Source organism: Pelodiscus sinensis, chromosome 9, assembly GCF_052426305.1.
Source record: "Pelodiscus sinensis isolate ZL-2025 chromosome 9, ASM5242630v1, whole genome shotgun sequence".
In the NCBI taxonomy this organism is placed as follows: Eukaryota; Metazoa; Chordata; order Testudines; family Trionychidae; genus Pelodiscus; species Pelodiscus sinensis.
Genome location: NC_143060.1, coordinates 15,153,517 through 15,178,107, shown reverse-complemented (window position 1 = coordinate 15,178,107; position 24,591 = coordinate 15,153,517). Strand labels below are relative to the sequence as shown.

The 24,591-nt window shown below is 43.6% G+C and overlaps 1 protein-coding gene across 1 annotated transcript in view; it reads left to right on the top strand.

Moving 5' to 3' along the window:
- The first annotated feature begins 3,497 nt into the window (after positions 1 to 3,497).
- C8B (complement C8 beta chain) overlaps positions 3,498 to 24,591 on the top strand; it is a 33,876-nt gene continuing 12,782 nt past the window's right edge. The window contains exons 1-7 of the mRNA XM_006133495.5: positions 3,498 to 3,722; positions 7,801 to 7,957; positions 10,027 to 10,168; positions 12,661 to 12,802; positions 15,562 to 15,694; positions 18,649 to 18,846; positions 21,533 to 21,773. Of these exons, the coding sequence (XP_006133557.3) occupies positions 3,631 to 3,722; positions 7,801 to 7,957; positions 10,027 to 10,168; positions 12,661 to 12,802; positions 15,562 to 15,694; positions 18,649 to 18,846; positions 21,533 to 21,773 (1,105 nt within the window). The 5' untranslated portion in view covers positions 3,498 to 3,630. The remainder of the gene's footprint in view (positions 3,723 to 7,800; positions 7,958 to 10,026; positions 10,169 to 12,660; positions 12,803 to 15,561; positions 15,695 to 18,648; positions 18,847 to 21,532; positions 21,774 to 24,591) is intronic.

Here is a 24,591-nt window from a genome sequence, read left to right as displayed (position 1 = left end):
GATGTAGAACTATTCAGAGCAGAAGAAAGTGCTGATGTCAGCAGTAATATGAAGACTCTATTTGCAGCTGTTACATTTTTATGGAGAAGCATTTTGTCCTGCAGTAGATGGATGTTTCAGAGATCCACAACTGATACCTAAGCTGAAAAAAAAATTATACTGCATTCAAAGAATTGCTTGTAGAATTTTGGCGTTGCCTGGGGTAATGCAGCTGCTGCCTTTAGTAGAGTTGCTCCGTAGTTCCCATGTGGAAGCTTGCACTCAAATTATCTTGCATGTCATCAATGCCCCACACAGTGAGTTTCTACCAAACTCTGGATTTTGCACAAGATACAGATGTCCTAGTGCTCTTTCCGGCTATGTCCACACTGCCAGTTTTTGTGCAGAACATATGTTAATGAGGGACTCATTTGCATGAGTTGTGATTTCATTTGCATATTTTTTGCTGATCCGTTTTTGTGCGAGGGGGTTCTGCGCAAAAAGGAAACGTCCACGCTGCTTGTTTTTGTGCAAAAACGGATCCGCAGAAAATATGCAAATGAGATCGTGACTCATGCAAATGAGTCCCTCATTAATGTATCTTCTGCCGCAAAAACTGGCAGGGTAGACGTAGCCTCTGAGATGTTACCCTAGACTTCCACATTTTTGTAACTGCTGCTGGGGAACAGAATTGCTGCGTATCCCTCAGAAATGTATTCCTATCACTCAGACCATTAAAATTGTCATGTTGCCTTTCAGGATGTTACACTTCTGGACAGTTGGATGGAAAGTCCAAATTATCGTACTGGAAGGAATTTGATTCAGCTTCTGAAGACTCTCTCCTTGCTCTGAAGGTGCTCGGAATGCTGAGATACCCCAGCCACATAGAGCCCATCAGAGCTTTTAATCTGGCCCTTACGCTCCATGGCCCTGCTCTGGAGCTCCACCCATGGAGCGAGAATGGGGGCTTTCACTGTGCAGCCCACCCAGGGCTCCAGCCTGGGAATGGGGCCAGGAGCTTGCTCTGCTCTGCCCACCTGGCGCTCCCACAGGGGGCTTGCTGTGAGCATTCACGGCCCGCCACACAATTTCCATACTCAGGTGTGGCCTTCAAGCCAAAAAGTGTGCCCACTCCTGAGGTAGACCTTGATTTGGTCATAAATGCACTGGAGGTGTTCATGTGCCAAGTTACGACACTCACAGAGCTACATGGGAGGAAAAATTGTTGCCAGGAAGAAGTGTATTTATATCTTCTATCAAGAGAGTAAATTATCAAGCAATAGAATGGCTCTGGGATAGGTGAGTGCATCCAAACTCATCGTCTCCTGTTGGGTATGAATGGGTCTTGGAGGATGAACAGATCATACCAGCTACATGTGAAATACCTTATACTCCTGAATCAGTCCTTCAAATAATCAAATGCTCACCTAGCAAGACCAGGTGCTCAGCACCTTACAAATATTTGGCTAGTAGCCTGGCTTGTACAGAGAGTACAGCTTGGAGAAGGAGTGTGACGATATGCCTAGCAGGGGCATCCTGGAAGGAGATGACGCTCTTGATAACGATGAATAAATGTTTTCAGTCTTACCTGAAAAGGCCAAGTTCTTTAGGATAAACAAGACACTGATGTTTGGGTATGTAAGCAACACGTCCCTGTGTTAAAGTTGTTTTAAAAAACATTTTTGACTATATCACCACATCAGTGTTTTAGGTGTGTCTTGTTTCATGCCACCTTGTCTGTGGGAGGAAGGGCTTTTCAATAATTCCCAACTCTTGACCCATTGCTGATGGCATATTATCAAATTTTCCCACCAACCAGAGGACCAAAAGTTGGAGGGCAGCGATTCACCACACCACACCATAGAGGATAACACCATTGAAATTACGATTCTATTTTTATGACTCTACTGGTGCCTCTCTTAACTTTCTATCACTAACTTGCCCACAGGACAAGTTGTGCTCCCAGACTAAATACCATAGTGGCCGTGTAAGCCACTGCAGCTGTCATTTTGCACACAGACATAGCTCACAAGTCGCCTTAGGAACCAAATCTCTGAGCATGCCTCTGAACACCCTGAACTCTTTTTTGAAATCAGTGATAATGGAGAGTGCTCACCACTACTAAGGTGGAGTTGAGAAGCAGATGGCAGGATCCCTTCCTGCAGCACTGTATCTTATTCCGAAAAGGGATGTTCACCAGAATCATGGGGCCAGTCCCATATTTTCTGAGACTTCTAGAGCATAAGAACGGCCATAGTGAGTCAGACCAAAGTTCCATCTAACCCAGTATCCTGTCTTCCAACAGTGGCCAATGCCAGGTGCCCTCAGAGGGAATGAACAGAACAGGGAATGATCAAGTGATACCTATGTCACCCATTCCTAGTTTCTGACAAACAGAGGCTAGGGACACCTAATAGCATTGATGGACCTACATTGGAGGAATTTGCTCCAAGAATTTAACTAACTCTTTTTTGAACACTATTAAAACCCTGGCCTTCACAATGTTCTCTGTTGAGGAGTTCCACAGGTTGACTATGTGCTGCACGAAGAAATACTTCCTTTTGTTTGTTTTAAACCTGCTGCCTATTAATTTCATTTGGTGAACCCTAGGGCATGTTTAAATTCCATTTGGATCCCCACCAAACATGAAACGTGCAAACCGAATGAGCAATGCTATCGACTAAAATGCTATGCAAACACTTAAACAAGACCATTCCTCCCCTGGAGAGCTCACTCTACATCATGGGGAAAAGAGCATGGGAGAGAATGCTATGAGTAAATTGCAACCCATAATGCATAATAAATACTATTCCCAGCTCACCTCTTTCCTAGCCATTAAAACCTTAGAAATCACAAGGAAAGTAACATGACCCTTAACACAAGCAGATTAATAAATTTTAAGGCTAGAAGGAACCCTATGGTTATCCGATCTCCATAGAACTAGAGGCTCTAGTATAGAAAGACATGATAATTGGGTTGGATGCTGCAATCCTTTCTCAGTGGCATGGCCCAGATCCGATGCTGAGCCAAACACTTGTAACTTCTAGGAAAGTGTCAGTACCTCTCAGGAATTGTAACTTCCAGGCAAGTGTCAGTACCTCCCTTCTTCTCTGTAGAATGGAAAGTTTCACTGCAGAATTAAGCAGAAATTGTCCATGCTTTGTGTCTCTGATTCCTTTGGAACAACAAACAGATAATTTGTGTGGAGAGAGAAATGGGGGGGCATCATTTTTCCAATTATCCCATCTCACAGTAACCAGCTTTTTGTTTCTGTCACTTCCCCATTGACTGTTTTCTGAGCCAAGATTTAACTATGAGACCGTGCTGGTGAAATATATCTTGTTTTCAGCAATGTCTGAAAAAAATCACATGAAGGGAAAATTAAAATTGTTTCTAAGCTGATTGGTATTTTCTCCAACTTCCTTCAGCAGAGTTTTCAGAACTTCCTGTAGAAAGCTGCATGCAAGCAATTATAAAGGTTGTCATGTGAATTTGTCAGGAGGTGGGTTATAGCTTTTTCCACATGGTAAACAAAAGATTGACTAATTTACCCTTTGCTGCTTAAAACACTTTCAGATCTCATAGAAAGCTGAGCTAGAGTTGCAGTGGTTTAGGATTGCCACTGATATTTGCTGATACTATCTTGGAATCATGAGTATATCACAAACTACTCCTCTCTTGTACCCCGTGAAACTGCTCCTCGTTTGTGCCGTGCTGGGCTTCCTAAGTGTGCATTGCTTTAGGTAAGTGAATGTTTTTCAATATGTATGCAGAGACATGATAGATAATGAAATGGGATGCTGCCCCTCTGCTTTCCCTCTTATGGTGAATAAGAAATGTCATCTGAAGCTATTTTGAGGTCTCTGGTGAAGTAAGAAAAGGCGCTGTTTTAAAATCAGCATACTCTGAAGTGACTGGTTAGAAAAAAGTAACCCAAATCTATGTGTCCAAATGTTACAGTCAGGTTGTAAAGAAATGAAGAGCTGTTTGCAGTGCAAAATTCCAGACTCTGTGTGCCTCACAAGGGCATTTTGAGGGTTACTACATTCCAGCTTCATTTGGGAGTCAAAATAAAAGTAATTTAGCCTAATATGTGTTTGCTCTTTTACTACTTGGATAGAATCGGTACTTGTTGGGGGATGGGCTAGATCATCTCTTTATCTAGCTACTGGGATCCTAAATGTCTGAACTTGTCTAATACCTTATGGTCCTCATTTTGTGTGGACTACCTGCTTGGCTGATCCATTTCCCCCTTCCTTTTTTTATATTGAATATTGAATGAACAATATTAAGAACAATCTGCTATATAGGAGGGTTAGCGCTCACATCTCACACTTCTTTCAATTCCTTGTTGTGACGATGGCTAGAGGCACTGATAGGGCAGTTTGCTTATCGTTGGTAGGTTTGGTGAAGAGGACGTGTCTAACATCAGGTCTGGCCTTTAGGGAACAGCACTGCTAAGTTCTGCAGGAAATAGAAAACCTAGGAGAGAAGACAGAATTACTGTGTTCCCTGGGAGCCTCTGGAACTATTATGTAGAGGAGAGGCAGGGGCAGTCAAACCCAAATCAGGGCTCAGGCCAGGTGTCTCAAACTCAATTTACCTTAGGGCCAGTGCTAGTCCCCAGATCCTCCTAGTGGGCCAGCTGGCTCTCCCTCTTTGGCAGGGCTCGGGGGCAGGAGTGTCTCCTCATGCTCCTTCCCCCACATATCTTCCAGCCCCACCTGCCAATCCATGCATTTCTCCCCCTAGCCCCATGCATCCCCTGGCCTTGCCTGCCACCCCCAAGCAATTCAAACCTGCCTTGGGTGGCCTCTGGTGCCACCACTGGTAGTATAGCAGAGGTAGAGCAGCTCCTGGCTGCTAGCTCTGTGCCACTGCCAGCATATTGCTGTGGCCCAGGGGAGGTGTGTGCAGAGACATTTTGACATGGCTGCCCCAGGCCCCATGCTTTGGGGGGGGGGGGGGCGCTCGCGATGATGATGATATTCACCAGAGACCCTAAAATAGCTTCAGATGACATTCCTTATTCACCATAAGAGGCAAAGCAGAGGGGCAGCATCCCATTTCATGTGGGGGACCATCCTTATGTAGGTAAGCCTGTGGGGCCCTGGGTGGGCTGGGGCCAGCAGCAAGAGTTGGGCACGCCCCATAGCAGCAGAACCATGGGGAAAATGAAGCTCCATAGCCACCTGCTCTGTCCCGCCACCATCTTCCAAGCCAGCCTGCGCTGGGCCAGGGCCACTCCACTTCCCGCCGCTGCAGTGAAGTGGAGCAATTGGTCTGGCTGGGAGGTTGTGGCGGAGTAGAGCAAAGGCTGCTTCCTTGCTCCACTTCCCCACAGCTCCCCCCACCGCAGTGAATATGGGGTACCTCATCCCTGCTTCTGCCCCACCCCAGCCTCCCTGGGAATTCCTGAGGCCATGTCCCTTGGGTGCAGGGGCTTGAGGAAAGGAGCGTGATGGGGAGAGGGGAGAAGGTGCGGCAGGAGGGGACCAGGGGTTGGATTGGGGGAAGGGTGCAGATGCCCCTCACTTAGGGCCACAGGAACTCAAGTGCCAGCAGCCGTGTGTGGGCTGGATTGTGGAACTGCTCAGGTTGCAGATGGCCCTATGGCCATGAGTTTGAGACCCCTGGCTTAGGCCTTCTAGACAAAACCAAATTTAGAATTAAGAGTCCTTTCAACGTTCTTAGAAAATATGCACATTTTTTTCAGCTGTAGGTGCCGTGTACACTTGGCTATAAAGTTTAAAACCACCCTTCATAGCTCAAAAAAGATGCACGTAGTATGGGTAAAATTCTGTTCTTGGCTACACCAGCGTCAGCCCCATGTAGTGAAGGCAATGGGACTGCGTGGGATTCACACCACTATCGCTGTGAGCCGACTTTGTCTCAGCAGCTCTCCAAGCGAAGTGATTGGCATTTTGAACAAATCGCACTGGCACCTATACATGTGCTGCATTGTTTGTCTGTATCATAATCATGGAAGGCTGGCTCTTTTATGAACCCTTGGTAAAATGAATTCATTTACTCTGTTTTGCAGTTCAAGTCACTGGTGAGAATGCCCAGAGGCCCTTGAGAATTTGAAATTACCGATAAAAAGAAGGATTTTTGGTTTGCTTCTAGCTGGTGTTACTGGATCCACAACACAAAGCATGCCAAACTTCCAACCTTAACACTCCCTTGGGGAGTATATCCTTCAACATGCTAGACCCTCGACCTCCACTTTTTAAACAGGAGCGCCCCACAGCCCCCTTAGTCCAATCCCGGCCGATTCCAGCACGTTGTTTCTCACCATGACTCCTTCACTAGTATGTCTACACTGGTGGGTTGTTGCACCAGAAGTATGCAAATGAGGCTAAGCGTGGAATATCGCTGAGCCTCATTTGCATACCTAATGAGCCACCATTTTTGCGGAAGAGGCTCTTGTGCTAGAAGGAGCTGTCTACACTGCCCCTTCTTGCGCAAGAATAACCCTCTTGCGCAATGCTGCTACGCTAATTATTTTCAGGAATAAAGGCATTGCTCAAGAGGGTTTTTCTTGCGCAAGAAGGGACAGTGTAGACAGCTCCTTCTTGCTCACGGGCCTCTTCCGCAAAAATGGTGGCTCATTAGGTATGCAAATGAGGCTCGGCGATATTCCATGCTTAGCCTCATTTGCATACTTCAGGCACAACAACCCGCCAGTGTAGACATAACCTAGGTGTGAAAGTTTATGGCCCTTGTTGGAGACTTACCCTCTTGAGAGCTGTGCCACCAGCGGATGTTTGCTGAGACTCAGGACAGATGTTTCGTGACAAGACAACTGGAATGCACTAATTAGTGTCCTCGAAGAAGCACTACATGAAAAGCAAAGCCTACATGCACGGTGCATGCTGGCAGCCCAAAGTCTGCCCTGCCCAAACATCCAGGATTCACATCCCGCCATCCGCATCCTCTAGCAGGATTCTGACTGCAGTCTGCTCACACCTTAGTTCTTTGGTTCCAGCTCCAGTCACACCATTTCATGTTCTGTCCCCCGAGGCACACAGATATTAAAAGTTAATGCCTGGTAGTAGGTCTTCTAGTCTATCTTCAAGGTGACTCCATTCGTATGTTGACATATTCATACCCACACTGCCTGCCTGCTTGATTCCCACCCAGTCACTGCATTTCCCATTCTTCTGCCGCAGAAAAGAAATTAACCGTTTCCACCCAGTGGTTAGTGATATAAAAGTGACTGGGGAAATTCAGGCACACAAACTATTGCTAAAAATAATATCAACATTTCCCACAAGTGAAAGCTGCTCCAAGGATCATCAACAATAGGCACCCCCCTTGTTTTAAGCTATCCATGGTGCTCTTAATGGAATTTTGTCTGACTTTTAGCTAAACAAGTCTGCTGCAGAACCAATTTTTGCCTGTTCCTTAGGAGAGTCCATGGTGCTTACAGTTGCAGTCCAGCTTCAGGATTTTTGTCTAGTTGTGTGTCATTAATGATCTTGTTTGAGACCATGGTGATGGGCATAATTTGAGAACATGCCTAAAACGGAGCAGAATGTTTGTGTGGTGTTTACATTTAGCTAATACCCTTAGCCTGTGTGACGCAAAACATTATGGTCCTGATTCTGTTCTCTGTCATGACAGCAAATCAGGAACCACACAATTGTATATCCAGTGTGAGATCAGTATCTAACACTGTATTTTGCTTCAAAAGATTTTAGTTGAGCACAACAACAATTATTTTTAGTATGCTGAGAGTGAGAGAGAGAGGGGTGCTATTCTGTTCTCCTAACTTTGAATTCCAGCACACTGAAATTCTGATTCATTGTGAACATTTAGTGATGAAAATGAACATCATCTTTGGCTAAATGGAGTCAACATAAGCCTAACGAAAGGCAGATGGGCCCGCTCTGTAAGCAACCCCCCGCAGCCGATTGACTGTTTGCTTTCCAGCTGGTCATCATGGAGCACCTGTGACCCCTGTCAAAAGAAAAGAGTGAGTATCTATGATGAGGTTCAACAAGGACAAGTGCAGAGTCCTGCTCTTGGGATGGAAGAATCCCAAGCATTGTTACAGGCAAGGGACCAACCGACTAAGTAGCAGAAAAGGACCTGGAAATTACAGTGGACAAGATATGAGTCAACGGTGTGCCCTTGTAGTCAAGAGAGCCAATGGCATATTAGGGTGCATTGGGAGGAGCATTGTCAGCAAATCTAGAGAAGTGTTTATTCCCCTTTAATATTGCATCCAGATCTCGGCTCCCCATTACAGAAAGGATGTGGATGCATTGGAGAACATCCAGCAGAGGGCAACAAAAATGATTAGGGGGCTGACTCACATGACTTATGAGGAGAGGCTAAGGGATTTGGGCTTATTTAGTCTACAGAAGAGAAGGGTGAGGGGGGATTTGATAGCAGCCTTCAACTACCTGAAGAGGGTTCCAAAGAGGATGGAGAGAGGCTGTTCTCAGTAGTGACAGATGGCAGAATGAGGAGCCATGGTCTCAAGTTGAATTGGGGGAGATCTAGGTTGAATATTAGGAAAAACTATTTCACTAGGAGGGTGGTGAAGCACTGGAATGGGTTCCTGGTGGAATCTCCATTCCTAGAGGTTTTTAACTCCATGCTTTACAAAGCCCTGCCTGGGTTGATTTAGTTGGGGTTGGTCCTGCTTTGAGCAGGGGGGGGGAGGGCTGGACTTGATGACCTCCCGAGGCCTCCTCTGACCCTAAGAGTCTATGATTCTATTATCTTAATGTAAAGCATGAGAAATATGAGAGAATAAAAGGCAAGATCACCTGTCATAATATTGCCTCTGCAAAGACTCAGTGATGGAGTCACTTTTCCTGGCCCATGACTCTTCACATCTTCTGCAGGGTGAATCTGCAGGGGCAATGCAGTTTGATATGAAATTCACCCTGTGCAAGGTACTCAGGGTCCAGCACAAGACCTACATACCACTGAGGTGTCACAAGAGACCTCCTAGAGCTTGAGTGGGTGTGCTAGGGTTCCCTGCATAGAGATGAATTTCAAGTAACTCTTTTATTGGGAAATGGGGGATGGGTTCAGCCCTTTGCTTTGGAATTCTGGCTCACCTCTGTCCACTCAGTCCTGCAATTCTGTACGTAAACAGAGTTCCCATTAACATACATGAGAATTTGCTCTTATAAGAGAGTGTAGGATCAGGCTTATTAATTTGCCCCCTTCCCTCCCCATACAAAATGTAGCAAGTGATCATAGTCCTTGGAGGGAGCATTCACTCATAGGGGCAATATCCACAGGGTTCCTGCAAGTTGCAAAGCATCCTCAGCTGCTCTGGATTTAAATGGGAATTGAGGGCACACACCTCACAGGGCTGGGAGACCCCTTTTCATTACCTGTCATGGAGCATTTTCTACATATGGAACTTCCTCAGACTAAGATCCTGTTCCTAATGAGGTGAATGGCCAAAATCCCATTGTTTTAAACAGTGTAAGGTTGGAAAGATCGCTTGTGACCAGGTGAAGACGACCACTCTTAGAATGCAGTCCCCTTTAGCCTTGCTTCAGCCCTTTGTAGTCGGAGTAATGATGTTGCAGCAATGTCAAAAGTGAAGGCTCTCAGTTCTGGAAAAAGGGCAGCAGAGAACTACTTCCCAGGGGGATTGTCAGGAAAATGTCAATAATGGAGCAGAAGGCCTAGTAAGCCCCCGGGCAGACAGAGAATCACAAGGGGTGTCGTTACCAACTGTAACTGAAAGAATGGAACTGCCATTGAACCCTTCGTTATTCTTTCCCGCTCCAAGTGATTAGTCCTATTGAAACAAAATATATCCTAATGTCAAAATAAAACCAACATTTTTTTTTTTTACTCTAATACTAGTAAGTGCGGAAATCTTGTTTAATAAAATTACTTTTTTTGAATTAGACCCACTGGAAGAACATCAAAATTCTACCCTATTTACTATTTTTCTTGGTGTTACTCGTATAGCAAATATACCTTAATACAAAATGTTTATATTTTAATTTAGGAGCCATAAAATTCATGCATTTTATCCGGGTGAGTAGATATTTTCTGTCACTACAGTACCGATTTGCCCGTGTGGAACGGCCTTCTCAGTTCGGTGGTGATGCATGTGACTACGCTGACAAAGAAACAGAAGCTTGTGTTACAAATAGTCCTTGCAGAAACAAAGTGAGATGCGAAGGCTTTGTATGTGCAATTACAGGTAAGCTCTTGAATGAGGGACACTTCTGCTCCTGCTGAAATTGGTCACACAATGCACAGGAGCTTTTTCCTTCGAGCTGGGGGCTGCCTTAGTAAAGGTCTGTCAAGACCAGGCCCAAAGCGCATCAGCACTTACATCACATTTGCAAGTGACTATGATTTTCATAAAAGCGACAAGGAGTCCTGTGGCACCTTATAGACTAAGACGTATTGGAACATAAGCTTTCATGGGCAAAGACCCACTTCGTCAGATTCATGTGACGAAGTGGGTCTTTGCCCACAAAAGCTGATGCTCCAATACGTCTGTTAGTCTATAAGGTGCCACAGGACTCCTTGTCGCTTTTGCAGATCCTGACTAACTCGGTTACTCTCTGATACTATGATTTTAATGTAGGCCATGGTCCAGTCATTGGGCCCCTTTTTAAAAATCTCATATATTAACATTAATTAATTACTTTTAATCCATATGGATTAATACAATAAATAATAAATACAATATTTAAAAGTCTTAACAATAAGAGCTGCGATAAAACAGGTTCAAAATGTCAGAGAGCAGTGGCAAAATATGTGTCCATGGGCTATGTCTCGACTAACAAGCCTCTTTCGAAAGAAAGCATCTAGACTGCAACCACTTCTTTTGAAAAAACGAGCCACTTTTTGGAAAGAGAGCACCCAGGCAGTCTGGATGCTCTCTTTTGAAAAAGCCGTTTGCATTCAAGAATGCCTTTTTTTGAAAGAGCGCTTTCAAAAAAAGGCGATCTTCCTCATATAATGAGGTTTATCACAGTCAAAAATACCATTGCGTTCTTTTGATTTAATATTGAAAGAACACGGTGGCAGTCTAGACTGGTTTTTTTGAAAAAGGCCACTTTAAAAAAAAAACAAACAAGTAGTCTAGACACACCCAGGGTGTCGGCATATGCCCGAGGTTATCAGGGAAAAGCTTCATATGGGTGTGTTGCTGTAGTAGTAATAACCCCATAGGAATAGCTGTTCTGTAGCGTTCAACAGTTAGTTCTCTTTTCACAGTCACAGCAGAGGAACTGATAGAGCAAGGTTCACATATGCCATTGCACTGTGATCCCCTTCTGGCACCAAAAATTACTATGAAACCCAGGACAGGGGACCGAAACCTGAGCTCTGCTGCCTAGACAAAGCCCAAGTCCTTCCACCTTGAGCAGGAGGGGGGCAAAGTGGAAGGTGAAGCAGGGGCGGCCCGTGATTATAGGCCGACTCAGCTGTCGCCTAGGGCGCTTCCTTCAACATGGCACCCAGTGCGCCCAATGATGATGTCATGCCATTGAGGGCTGTGCAGGCGGGGGCGCCGATCGCGCATTCAAGCTGGTTCAGCCCACCTTGGACCACCCCTGAGGTCAAGGACTTCAGTCCCAGGTGGAGGAGAGGGTAGAGTCTGTAACTTGAGCCCTGTCACCCAGGGATGAAGCCTTTGAGCTTCAGAGTCTCAACCCATTTGGGGCTCCCAACCACACTTTGAGATCTGCCATGACTGAGCCTTCTAAAGAGATTAAGGAAAACAACATACCAAGGTCTGGGTGAATAACTGAAATGACATTTATTTGTTTGTTCTTGGTTAGATGAAAAACTGATTTTTTTTTAAATTTGGCCAAACAAAATATTTACCCTCTCTGAGACACAATTCCCCTTTCAGAATGTGAGAATAATTGCACTTCCCTAGATCACAAGGCTGTTGTGAGAATAAATAATCTCATAGATTGTGAAATGTTTAAAAGTCTATTGATGAAAAGCACTGTATAAGAGCGAGATATTATTTTCATAAATTCATTAACATCTCAGTTGTAAGGATCTTATTATGGATTGACAACACAGCATGAGAAAACAAAATTGTTCTGTCACTTCTTGATTCACAGACTTCTTTAGAACTCACTGGAGAGCTATTCTAATCATAAAAGACATGATAGACATACAGCCTTCATGTCTATTCTTTTTCTTCTTAAGAACGTGTTTTAAAGTTTTTACCAGTATGCTCACAGTAATTAATCCTGTCATTGAAAATGTCCCAAGTTTGTTCATTGAATTTCAAGTTATTTGTTCTTGTAGTCGATCATGTACATAAAAATAAATGCAATTATTTTATTATTAGGTCTGGTGAAAAAAATCCAAGGAAAGGTTGTTTTTTTTCCCACAAGAAAATTGTGTTTTTGACTAAACAAAAATTTTTACAGAAAATTTCTTCCCTAATCAAGAATTTGATTTTTCTGTTGCTTAATCAAACAAACTTTTCTCCCCAGTTTTTATCAATTTTACAATTTGGGGCAGTTTTCAGACTTTTTTTTTTAATGAAAAGTAGAAATTTTCCCAGGGAAGGAAGGAAATGTTTTCCAACTAGCCCTGATCGACATGTTGTCATCACTTTAGTTTATAAGCTTTATGGGGTGAGGACTGTGGCTTTGTAGTTCTTCATAAAAATGCTAATGGATTTTTTATTTAAGCAATTTCAATGTTGCATCTTAGGAAGATGCATTACACGGAGGTTGCTTTGCAATGGAGACGATGACTGTGGGGATCAGTCAGATGAAAAAAACTGTAAAAAAGTATATAAAAAATGCAGCCAGCAGATGGAGCAATACTGGGGAATAGAGAATCTGGCAAGAGGGTAAGTAGGTGTCCTTTGCATAAACTAACATAGGATGTTTAATTAAATAATTTCTTCAGAATGGAGACACATTGGAACCTGAAATGGTTAAAGTTCCCTCCACTTGCCTTGCAGATCAGGAGACTATCTTGATGTGGTCTCAGACTTGCTAAAAATGAACTCTAAATGTTGTGACAATTGGCAGGGCTTGGGTCATAATACAAAGGCCACTGGAAAAATTCATATTGAACCAAAGGGGTTTTCATCAGAACTTTGGTGAATAACAATCACATACACACACACACAAAACTGTGTGTGAGCGTATGGTTGTAATACTGCATACCATATGGCACTGGTAGTTAGCCTGCCAGTAGGCATGGCAGGGGAACTGACTTGTAAGAAAACGTGTTCAATTATTTTCTTCAGGAAATATGCCAGTTTCACCAAAGCAAAGTGGGTTGGTAGTGAATTACAAATGGACAGATGATTGTTATTTGAACCACATGAAAAATCACGGATCATTGTGTTGTACGGATTGACGTCAAAGGGGTTACTCCAAAGGTGTAAATGGTAGTAATCGAAATCGGAATATCAGCTGATTACAACTCTGTATGTATGAAAAATGTTGCCTGGCCTCCAGGAGACTGGGATGAGGCCTATTTAAACTCTGGCTAGGGCGTTAGATAGCGTGTGATTGAATAGCTGTGTAACTGCATTAATTTTTAGTAATTACATTACTATTCAATAGTCCCCAGAGGCGGAGCTGGCAGCCAGTGCACTCCTGGCCCCACTTCCAGGGAGCCCCCTCCAACCGCACGCTGCTGCCTTTCTATCTGACACTTTCCCAGGACACCTTGTTATCCTTCAGCTTTAGCAAAAGAGCATCTTGTTGGAGCTAAACTGAGTAAGAGCTCCCTCTCAGACTGTTAATCACCCCAGACAATATTTTCAGGACTCTGTCAGACCTATATACTTTACATTGCACATAACTCTTGGTGCACCCAAGTTCCTGGAAGAACATTCTTCTAAAGTATCTAGTCCATCACTGATACTCACGGAGATGATCATCTTTGCTATATCCAGAGAGACAGTGTACACACCAGCTTGTTTGATTAAACTGAGCACATTCATACTTAATATTAAAGCACTGCATTCTAATTACAGTAAAACTCCAATTGTCCGGCATCCAGTGGTCCGGCACTCCCAATAGTCCAGCACCAACTCGAACCCCGAACTTGCCCTTTTCCGGCTGTGCTCAGCCCTGCGCCGCCGCCGAGAGTTTCTGGGAGGGGAGCTGGCTCCCCACCCCCCAGATTGCAGTAGTTATCGCCGAGCAGGGGGGTGAGGGGCAGCACTGCGGGACAAACCCGACATCACCCCAGCTGTTCTGCTCCGCCGCTTCCCCAAATCCACTGCTGCCGCTGCTGAAACTGACAAGTGGTGGACTTGGGGAAGCGACGGAGCAGAGCAGCTGGGGTGATGTCGGCCAAATGGAAGTTTTGCTGTCCTCTTCAGAGAGGGCAAAATTTCAGCCCAGACCTAAACAACCCTGAATTTTGGGGTGTTTGAAATCCAGAACCTAATCTGAGTTGATGATTCTGTCTATAGAGTCCTATTGTGGGAAAATACTCCCCTCATCGCATTCTTCACATGCACCCACCAAAAATCTTGCTTCTTATGGTAAAAATCACATCCAAGAGAAAATGATCATTTCCTTGCAGCTCTCTGAAGGTGTGACTGCTGGGCATGTTATTACTGATGTTTCATACTGTTAACCTTAGTACAAATTAAAAAATAATTTAAGCACTTACAGAAACATGCCTCTCATCTCTTTGAAGCTACAGTAGTCTGATTTTAGCACACCTCCCTTACTTTGTTCTCAGATTGAAGCTAATTTTAAAAAATTCAGATACATTTAAATGCAGTTCTTTGACTCTACATGAAGGAAAGGGAGGTCTTACAAAACTAGGAGCACAATGTAACAGGTTCTGGGGAAATGGCTGTTATCGGTATTTTTTCTTTTGTGATTTTTCCTCCATTAATGCTCACAGCTATGTGAAGATGATCTCATTCAGATTAGTGCAGTATCCCAAGACTGTGCACTATGTAGATGGTATTCCACTGGGATTCGCCCTTCAGTGGTGGTGGTGAATAACGGAGAACTTTTGGTCCCATTATTCCCCCCTCCCCAAAAAGCCCATCTCTCTACATATAAATTTCCAGATTGCATTTTTGCTGTTTACAGATGGATGTAAGATCTGATCCAATGGCTAGGAATGTTAAATAGCTGTTAGTGAGCTAATTGAATAGTCAATGGAATTTCCATCGACTACTCAATTAGGGTTTGCTGCAGTTCTGCTTTTTAAATGTAGTAAGAGTTCCCACCCCTTCTGCCATTCCTGAAAGAGCAACTCCAAATCTATGCTTTACATCTCCATTTCAATTCCATGAACTTTTACTGGTACAATATTCAAACATTGCTAACATTGATGAGATAATGCCATATCAGTCCCAGCAGACCTACTGTAATTCTTCTGTGGTTGATATTATCTTCAGCAACATTTCAAAACACAACTCCCTCTTTCATTTGTTCGTTGGAGGGGAAGATTCTGGATGGACGATAGAATATGGAAACATTCTGATGGCAGAAGGCCTAGGCAGCAAGAAGATAGACAGGCACAAAAGGAAATGGGGGGAAATCTCACCTTTCTTAGCCAAATTCTGTATTGTACTGCTAATTAAATTATGAACTTTATTGTTTTCCTGTTGTGCCTATATAGGTTAAATGTCCTCACGAACAATCTGGAGGGTTTGGTCCTTGATCACAGGTACTATGCTGGTGGATGCACTCCACATTACATTAAGGACACCAGGTTTAGAAAACCATACAATGTAGAAAACTATTCCCCGGAGGTAAGAATCTGATCATTTCAGCAAACAAACTTTAATTAAATTTTCTATAGGTTTCAGCATCCTTTGATACATGACATTTTAATGAATTTTAAGAATTGGGGTCAAGTGGTTTAGGACTAAGTAGTGAACTACTTTAAAAATGTTCCCATTTTTTGGAAATTATTTTCTAGGTGCCAGGTAACTGGGGAAAGGTTTTAATCTTCCATCTCCATTTTTAATAATATTTATGAAAAATCTTGCTAGCTGCTGCCAATAGAAGGAACATACATTAACTAACAAAAGTTAGTTGGGGACGTTGCCAAAGGCACAAATGGGCATTCGACTCCCACTGACTTTCAATGAGAGTTGGATGGCTAATTTTCCTTTGAGCCTTGAACAGCTCCTCCTCTGTTCCTAGAAGAGTGCTGATGTAATTAAGGATGGCAACATATGGACACAAAGAAATAAAAAAGGGAAAACTATATCACCTAACATGGTGGTTCTCAACCAAGGATCCGGGGCCAACAGGGCTGGCATTAAACTTGCAAGACCCAACATGGAAAGGCAATGGTCCCCCATGTGGGGCTGAATCTGAAGTCTGAGCAACTTAGTTTCAGGGGCTCCCTGTGGCATGGGCCCCTGGGCAGTTGTCCTGCTTGCTACCTCCTAGCACTAGTCGTGGCTTTTATATGCAGAAAACCAGTTGTTATGGCACAGGCGGGTCATAGATTTTTATACCATGTTGGGTGGGGCATCAGAAAGAAAAAGGTTGAGAACCTGGCCTACTGCTCTATAAAATAATAAAGACAAAATTAGCAGCAGATTAAAGGCATCTATGACCAGAATATAAAATCAAGTATTAAATATAAAATCATAGGGGAAGGAAAAAAGAAATTATTCCAGGGTCCATAATGAAAGTGAAAGATTTGCTCATAGTAACATACAAAATGGGGTACTTTTACCTAGTATGGACCTTTGTTTAGACTGAGTTGCATGCTCATCCGAAGAAGGGTCTCATGGTCCAGGCAGAGGACTAGAAATCAGGAGAGCTGAGACCAAATTTTGGCTCTGCAAAATTTTCCATGTGAATTTGGGCAAGTTCAGGCCGGGCTTATTCTTCCATGAATGGGAGTCAATGGCGCAACTCTTAAATGACTTTAATGGTGTGGGATCTGGGCCTGAGTTTCTCTTTGCCTCAGGAACCTGCTCCATAAAACTGGTGTAAAAACACTCACATCCAATGGGAATTGTGTGTTTTTTAAAGATTTGTAAAAGACCTTGAAACCTTCCCATAGAAAGGAGGTTTGATGGAGTGTACGAACCCTACCCTGGGCCTGCAGGAGTTAATGAGAATCAAGGGTGCAATCAGTCTTGCACTGCAACACCTGTAGGAGCTGTCAAAGGAGGAAGGAGGGGCTAAAAGGGCTGAACCTGGCTCACTTAAGGGACACCAGGAAGGAGAGTAGAGAGAAGCCTGGCTGGAGTGTGGTTGTTGAGTTGGTGAGTCCATCCCAGGATTTGATCTACTGGTTGAGAGATCTGCAGGGAGGAGGACTGTCCTGCCACGGGAACTGAGAAAATCTCTTCTGCAGCTGAACCAGATGCTAAGAAATGAGCAGGAGATTGTGGAAGAGACTTAGCCTATGTGTATACTACAGTCCAGATCAACACTCTGAGATCGATCCACTGGCAGTCTATTTAGCAGGCCTAGTTAAGACCTGCCAAATCGACTGTAGATCATTCTGCAGTTGATCCCTCTACTCTACACCAGATGAGAAGAGTAAGGAAATCAATGGGAGAGCTGACCCCCCCCTCCCACCATATAGACCCCGCAGTAACTCTCCCTAACGTACGTTGACTCCAGCTCTGTTATTCATATAGCTGCAGTTGCGTCGCTTAAGTTGACTTTCTGCAGTAGTGTAGCTGTAGTGCTAAAGAGAGTGGTACTGATACATACATTCCTGGCTGCCAGGAAAGAGGCTGCAGATTAGGTAAGGTAGAAGGTGGTCCAGGGAGGCTGCCAGGGGTCTGTGTAGTGAGACCTTGACTTCCTGTTCAAGAGTCCCTGGACTGGAAACCAGGGAAGTAGGAGGGCATTGGGTTCCCCTACCACCTCACCAGGAAAGGTGGAGCAGAAACCCACCCAGCAAGTTGTAAGGGATATTGAAGCTGCCCATATACCAGGGATTAGGACAGGTGAGTCCAGACTCAGACAGATAGATCAGCAGGGTGTTGCTGGACTATTATTGGCTGGACTGTTACAGATTTACCCCGGATGGGCTGGGACCCTATGTGACTTGGCTGAGTTGCAAGGAGAAGCTGACCACTACAGGGCTAATGGCATGGCTATCAGCCAGGGCACTAAAGGATGAGAGCCTGCTGCTCTATACCCAGATAACAGGGCTATGTGGGCGGGGAGTCATATGCTTATAGAAGGCTACAGAATTGCAAATAAGTGTTATTGTTTACAAATACCTCGCATGAACTGTGTGAAATTATAGGCACGCAAGTATTTTCCATATTTGTCACTCACCTTTAATGGGCATCACATATGGAGCCTGATTAAAAGCCCATGGAAGTTAATGGTACGTGTTGTCTGGTATGATTTGATACATGACACCTATTAAGCAAGCTTTGTTCCTTTCACAATTTAAAACTTGTTTAAACTTTCATGGACTTTTATGCATACGATTTCACACATTTTGCATAAGATTGACTAGTAAGATGTAGGCAATTGCAATACAGAGGAGATTGTAGCTCTCATCTGCATGTTATTAACCTGTGCTGCAAATCAACTGGTATTGTAGTAGTAATAATAATAATGATTAGCAATTATACCAGGCTTTTCATCTTCAAAGCGCAAGCACTAATTCAAAAGTATGTTTATTGCAAGACTATCAATATGTCTACCTCCTGTTTCAGGTATGTAATCAGAATACAAGAAATAAAGTGTGTTGCTTTTGCTTTTTGTTTAGACCAAAGGCAAATATGAATTTACATTGACTGAATATGAATCTTATTCAAGTTTTGAAGAAAATGTCTTGAGGGCAAAAGCTTCACAGAGTAGCTTCAGCATTGGAATAAAGATACCAGGACTGTTTGAACTTGGTTACAATAATAATGACAACAGGTTCAAGAAGTTTGTTCAAAGGACGAAAAAATTTTCTGCAACTGTAAGTAACTTTCTACTTAAAGCTGTGCTTAGTTTAGTAGTGATCACCTGGTAAACTGCAACTTCCCATGTGGTTTTCTTGCTGGAGTGAGCAGCAAGATGGAGAGCCCTCTGCATTGGTGACATAGATGGAGTACTTGTTGAAAGTGCTTAGGCAGAGAAAAATATGGCAAGCATGGCTTGCCCAGAACCACACTCCCCCTCTTGACTGTGCAAGCAAACTTCAGGAGCCTCCACATCTAAAGCAAGAGTTGCCAGAACACTGTTTATTAAACCTCACTGTCAACCACCATTGGGGTTCTACTCTGGATTTTCTGTCAGGGTTTACTCTCTTAGCCTTACACACTCCTGGGCTAATCCACAAGACAGCAGAGACAGAGGCAGGTAATACCGTGTACTGCCATCCAAAGCATGCTCTGACTCTCAAGATTTACTATGTATGTATGTATAAAAACCATAGCGCTAGATCGTCTGCTTTTGGAGTATAGCTGCAAGGAAATCAGTAGAACTACACCAATTTAGAGCTGTTGATGGTCTTCCTAATAGTCTCACTGTAAAAAAAAAAAGGGAGACAGACAGAGAGAGAGAGAGAGAGGAACAAATCCAAATTGGCTCTTTAAACACAAAGGGAAGTGCACATCTGTTGATATGAGAGCAATCTCATGTAGGGGACCTACTGAAGCAAAGCAGCCCCTATATGAGCACAGGTGATATAGTACATATTAAAATTGACATTCCTGCCATTAAAAAGGCTGACATATGGCTCATATCAGGCACTGGTCATAGTAACTGTGGGACTATGTCTACACTATCAGGTTATTTCCTTTCAAAATAAGCTGATACCTCTTCATAAGAAGGAGTTATTATTTTGAAATAACAGGTTTGGTAGTGTGGATGCTTACCTTGTTATTTCAAAATAAGGGTATGGCTACACCACAAGAGTTTTTCCGGGATACCAGAGGTATCACAGAAAAACCCTTCCATGTCCAGGGACACGTTTGTTCTTCCACTTTTTTTAGTGGAAAACCTCTTCCGACAGAAGGATTGAAAAAAGTTATACAAATTTTGCATAGTTTTATTTTTAAAAAGCACGTGTAGTCTAGACATACCCTAAAGGGAGTTATGTAGAGATATCCTAAATTACATTAAAATCCCTGGTAATTTGGTAATATAGCACCCACCTTGGGGCAAGAGACCATGAACAAAAATAACATGCTTGATATGCCAAGCACCACCATAAATAGCAATGGTAGTGAAGGAAATAAAAATGTCGTGAAAGATGGGTAGGGAAAAAATACATGAATAACATGAATAATCCATTGAATTCCATTGAAAAGCAAGTGAATTCCTCAATAAAAACATTCTCTTCCTTTGGGCTAGAAGGGATTTTTCAGGTATCAGATTTTATGTGTTTATGAATTAACAGAACAGTTTGCGTAGTCGGTGTCTACCGACCTTGGAAGCCCAGCAAGATGTCAGCGTGCATAGGGAAAGTCATGCTTGCATTAAACAAGATAGGTGCTGTCACTGCAATAAGTGACAGTGCAAACAAAGAATCCTACCTAGGCAACTGTAGAGTAGCCATGAGGCTAATAAAGAATGAAAACTGCTAGCAGGTCTTCATTGGTTTCATTCTAGAATAGCACATGCCAGTTCACATTGGTAGATACCTACAGAACTCAAGACACATAGCACAGAATTACTGGCAGGGTATTTCATCATGAAGCTTATATTTTCAATCTTGTCCTCAAAGATTCAATTATTTCTGTGACTTGGTATGCAGTCCAAGCCATCTGGAGGAGCTTTAATTTATCCCCTTCTCCTGCCATGACATCACATTCACTCTGGGGCAGCATTTGGTTTCTTCTTAACCTTCCGCTGTCATAAACCAGACCTGCTTCAAGTGGGCCGTTTAGTTGGAACTGGTGTTATATGCCCATGTCCTCAGTGCCCTGTACACTCAGGAGCATAGTGTCCCTGTAGCTTGGACTTGCCTGGACAGTGCATGGCAAAAACCCCAGATAGAGCTTCCTCGGTCAGGAAAAGGAGAAGATTGCTCTGGTAATGTTCATCAGCAAGAAGTTCTTGCAGTAGCCACCCATGAGAGAGAGAAGGAGGATCTGAGGTAACTCTCACACGTTCATTGATTTTTGAGGACAGAGGGGCCCACTATAATAATCTAATCTGACTTCTATAAAACAGACCACCGAATTCCACCCAATGGGTCCTCCCTTGGGCCCAATAATGGGCCTAGATTTGATTGGAGGGCTTTTTCACTAGAAAGATCCTCAGCTCTTGGAAGTATTTACCTGTTGTCCCAAACAAACCTGAGTCTGGATGCCTTTAGGGCATAGTGGAAGGTCTGTTTTATTACCCAGGTTTTTGCCCCAAAAGGGGGAACGATGTGCTGTACTTTGTGTTGGACAATAGTTTGTTTGAGGGAATGTCTTTGGTTCCATTGTGTACAATTTCTCCTTTTACTTTAAGTTTTGATAGAGCCACATTTTATAACAGAAGGTCTATGCAGAGTATATGGATTTGTGTATGCTGTTTAATAGCATCCAGGAACATCCGTGTATACAATGCACATAAAGTATATATAACACTTAGTGAGGTAACATACACTTCATGGAGCATCATGTACCTCATTTCACTTGGATGCTGTTCTGTGTCTACATTTCATGTAGTCCAGCAAATTTATCCATGCCCGTTCAGAGCTGGATGTTGCCCGTTACAAACTAAAGCCTCGGACTCTGATGCTCCATTATGAGTTCCTGCAGAGACTCCATCAGCTGCCTTTAGAGTACAGCTATGGTGAATACAGAGAACTCTACAGAGATTATGGGACGCATTACATCACGGAAGCTACTCTTGGCGGCATCTATGAATATACTTTGATTGTGAACAGTGACGAACTCCAAAAGGAAGGTATGTGTATCCAATACTGTAGATCATTTAATGAAAGACCAGTTTTTAAAGTTTTGGGGTCAGATCTATTACTTTTGCTCCCACACACACTTCTATCTAGGAAACAATTGTTATCTCCGCAGCATTATTCTGACCTCATCCTCCAGACATGGCTCTGTGGGGATCAGGACCACCGAGGGGGGAGGGACAAAGGGGACAACTGTCCCGAGGCTCAGCAATTCAAAAGGGCCTGGGTCTCCGGGCTACTGCTGCTACCATGGCAGGCCCTTTAAATAGCCATTGGAGCCCTGCATGGCACACTCCAGGTGTCATTGAGCATTGCAGGGGTGGGGAGGCAATGCAGTGCTCTCTAGGCAGTGCTGAGGGCTGGCTGCCCCAACACCACCCTTTATGCCCAACACCCCATCCCTTCCAGAAGTGCAGAGTCCCCCCACCACACACACACACCTTCCCAAAGGGTCTGGCTAGTCTGTCGGCCCCCCGGTGAGATTAGGCTCTGTGGATAAAGAAGGGTAAGCCTGAGGTGATATGAGGCTGAGGTGGGGAGGGAGCGCTGAAGTCTGCAGCATTACTCCTATGTAAACCCATAGAAATACTAAGATAATGCTCTCCCCTTCCATATGTAAACCAAGAGCCTAATATTCAAATAGTGTTGAGCACCCTCCATGGTCATCAACTTCAGCTAGGGCAGCTGGGTTTTATTGCTTTACTATACCAGGCCCTGTAGTTGATCTTTCCAAAGCTGACTAGACATTGCAATGAAGAAGAATTACGTAGTTAAACCTCTATTGGAGTTGAAAGCCAAAACTCGTGTTCTTTTTCTCAGAGCTTTACAAATGACAGGGGTATAACTCCTGCAGCCTCCAAAACTTTTCCATGGGGCAGGAATCTAGGAAACAGTGAATCATTTTCTGGGTGAATGTTCTGCCTGAAGCTGCTCTGGCTGTTTGACTCTGCTCCTTTACAAGGATTAGCCTATGTTGCGTAGAACGAGATATGGGATAATGATCAATAGAAGCTTTCTTTTGTCTATCCATTGGCATGAGAGGTTGAGTGCCTACTAGGCTTTCAGTGCCTACTTGAAAAAATACTTTTTGTGGTACACAGCAGTGTCCACTCTCTGTTTGCTCTTCTGTGGAGCAGTTAATGCTATATTTACACTTGAGCCAAAGAGTAGGGTTGTAAGAGTTTAATCGGTTAACTGATAAGCGTATGCTTATTGGTTCCAGTTACCGGTTAAATTCCTACGAGGCCAGCAGCCTGGGACCGTGCTGGGTGCCCACGGCGCCCATTTAACCATGTAACAAAATCAATTACACAGTATTTTAAACTATTTTTATATCCCTATCAGAAGGGCAGAACTTGTATCTGGATTTCAGGTATTCAAAATTTCTGTGTTATTCAAGAGCTAAGTTTTTGTTTTGGGCCCATTTCAAGTTATATATTTTCTCTAGCTGTAGCTCACATCTAAACATCAGTGTATTACAATTACTGTTTATTGCTGGCATCACAATAGTGTCTAGAAGCTTCAGTTCCCATGGGATTAGGCACTGCACTTAAACATAGCAAAAGACAGTCCTTGAATTAAAGAAATAGGCAATGTAAGTATGAATGGAGGATCAATTCGATGGATTTGCCACAATGCCAGTTAGATTTTAAAGCTGAAATCTTTTTGCCAGTTTGATAAGTGGAATAGTCAATTTAATTATGATAAACCCCTTTTATTGAGTCCAGGGGCACTAATTTAATGCTAGTTTTATTCCCTGAAGGAAAGTGAATACCTGTCAAATGTGATTGCAAGCTGTATTGCTGTTGTTGGTGAAGTGAAAGGGAGTGCATGGTCTGTGCTTGTTAAGGCCCCAGTTCAGCTAGATACTAAAGCACATGTCTAATTTCAATGGGACTAATAATGTGCATAAAGTAAGTCATATGATTAAGTACATTTCCAAATTGGGACCTTAACTGCTAACATATTTAGGGACAAATTCCACAACTTTGCTGCTGAATGCACAGTTCACAGCCCTAAATAGTCACATTTAAATCACTCCGTGTGGTAAGCACTATGTTCAGTGGCAAATGTTTGCAGGATTGGACTCTTAGTCATTAATTTGCAAATGTATAACTTGTGGCCGGGTTTGGGTGAAAAGAGATAACCATATCGTTATGTTGTGATGATTTGTCATGTGCCACTTCCTCAGTGCCAGGAATTCCATGACATTTGAGGTACCCCATACGCACAAACAGATAAGCTCTTGAAATTGAGAGGAACTTTTTTCTTTACTAAAAGCCTGATCCTGAGAGCACTCAGTTCTATGAAAGTCACTGAAGGCTAAAAGGTGAGGGCACCAGATCCATTTTTAGAACAGGATTGGGCCCTAAAAATTCTCTGTGGGGGGCTGTTGAAAGGCACCCCCCCCCCTTGACGGTACAGAAAGTCCCCAACGTCTGCTGTAAGTTCCTTTTCACTAGGGCCAACACAACCCTCAGGTTCAATTTAACTAGTGCCCCTCTCCCAGGGTTTATATGGCTTGAAGGCCTAGTCAAGGGTATGGGTCCCTCTATCAGGGTACTTAAGGCCTTAATCAAAAGTACAGGTCCCTCTATCAGGGTATTTATGGCTTTGAGGCCTGGTCACCAGGTAAACCATCCAAAGGCTAGGGAGCTGCCTGTTTGGGGGAGGAGCAGAGGTAGGAGAGGTAGGGGGACCTGGGCCCTCCTGCTCCACCGGATCCCAGTCCAGGGACCTGGAGGCAGAGGCAAGTTCTGCTGCCTGTTCAGCGGGGTTTCCTGCCAATATGCACCGAGTTCCCCGGAGGCT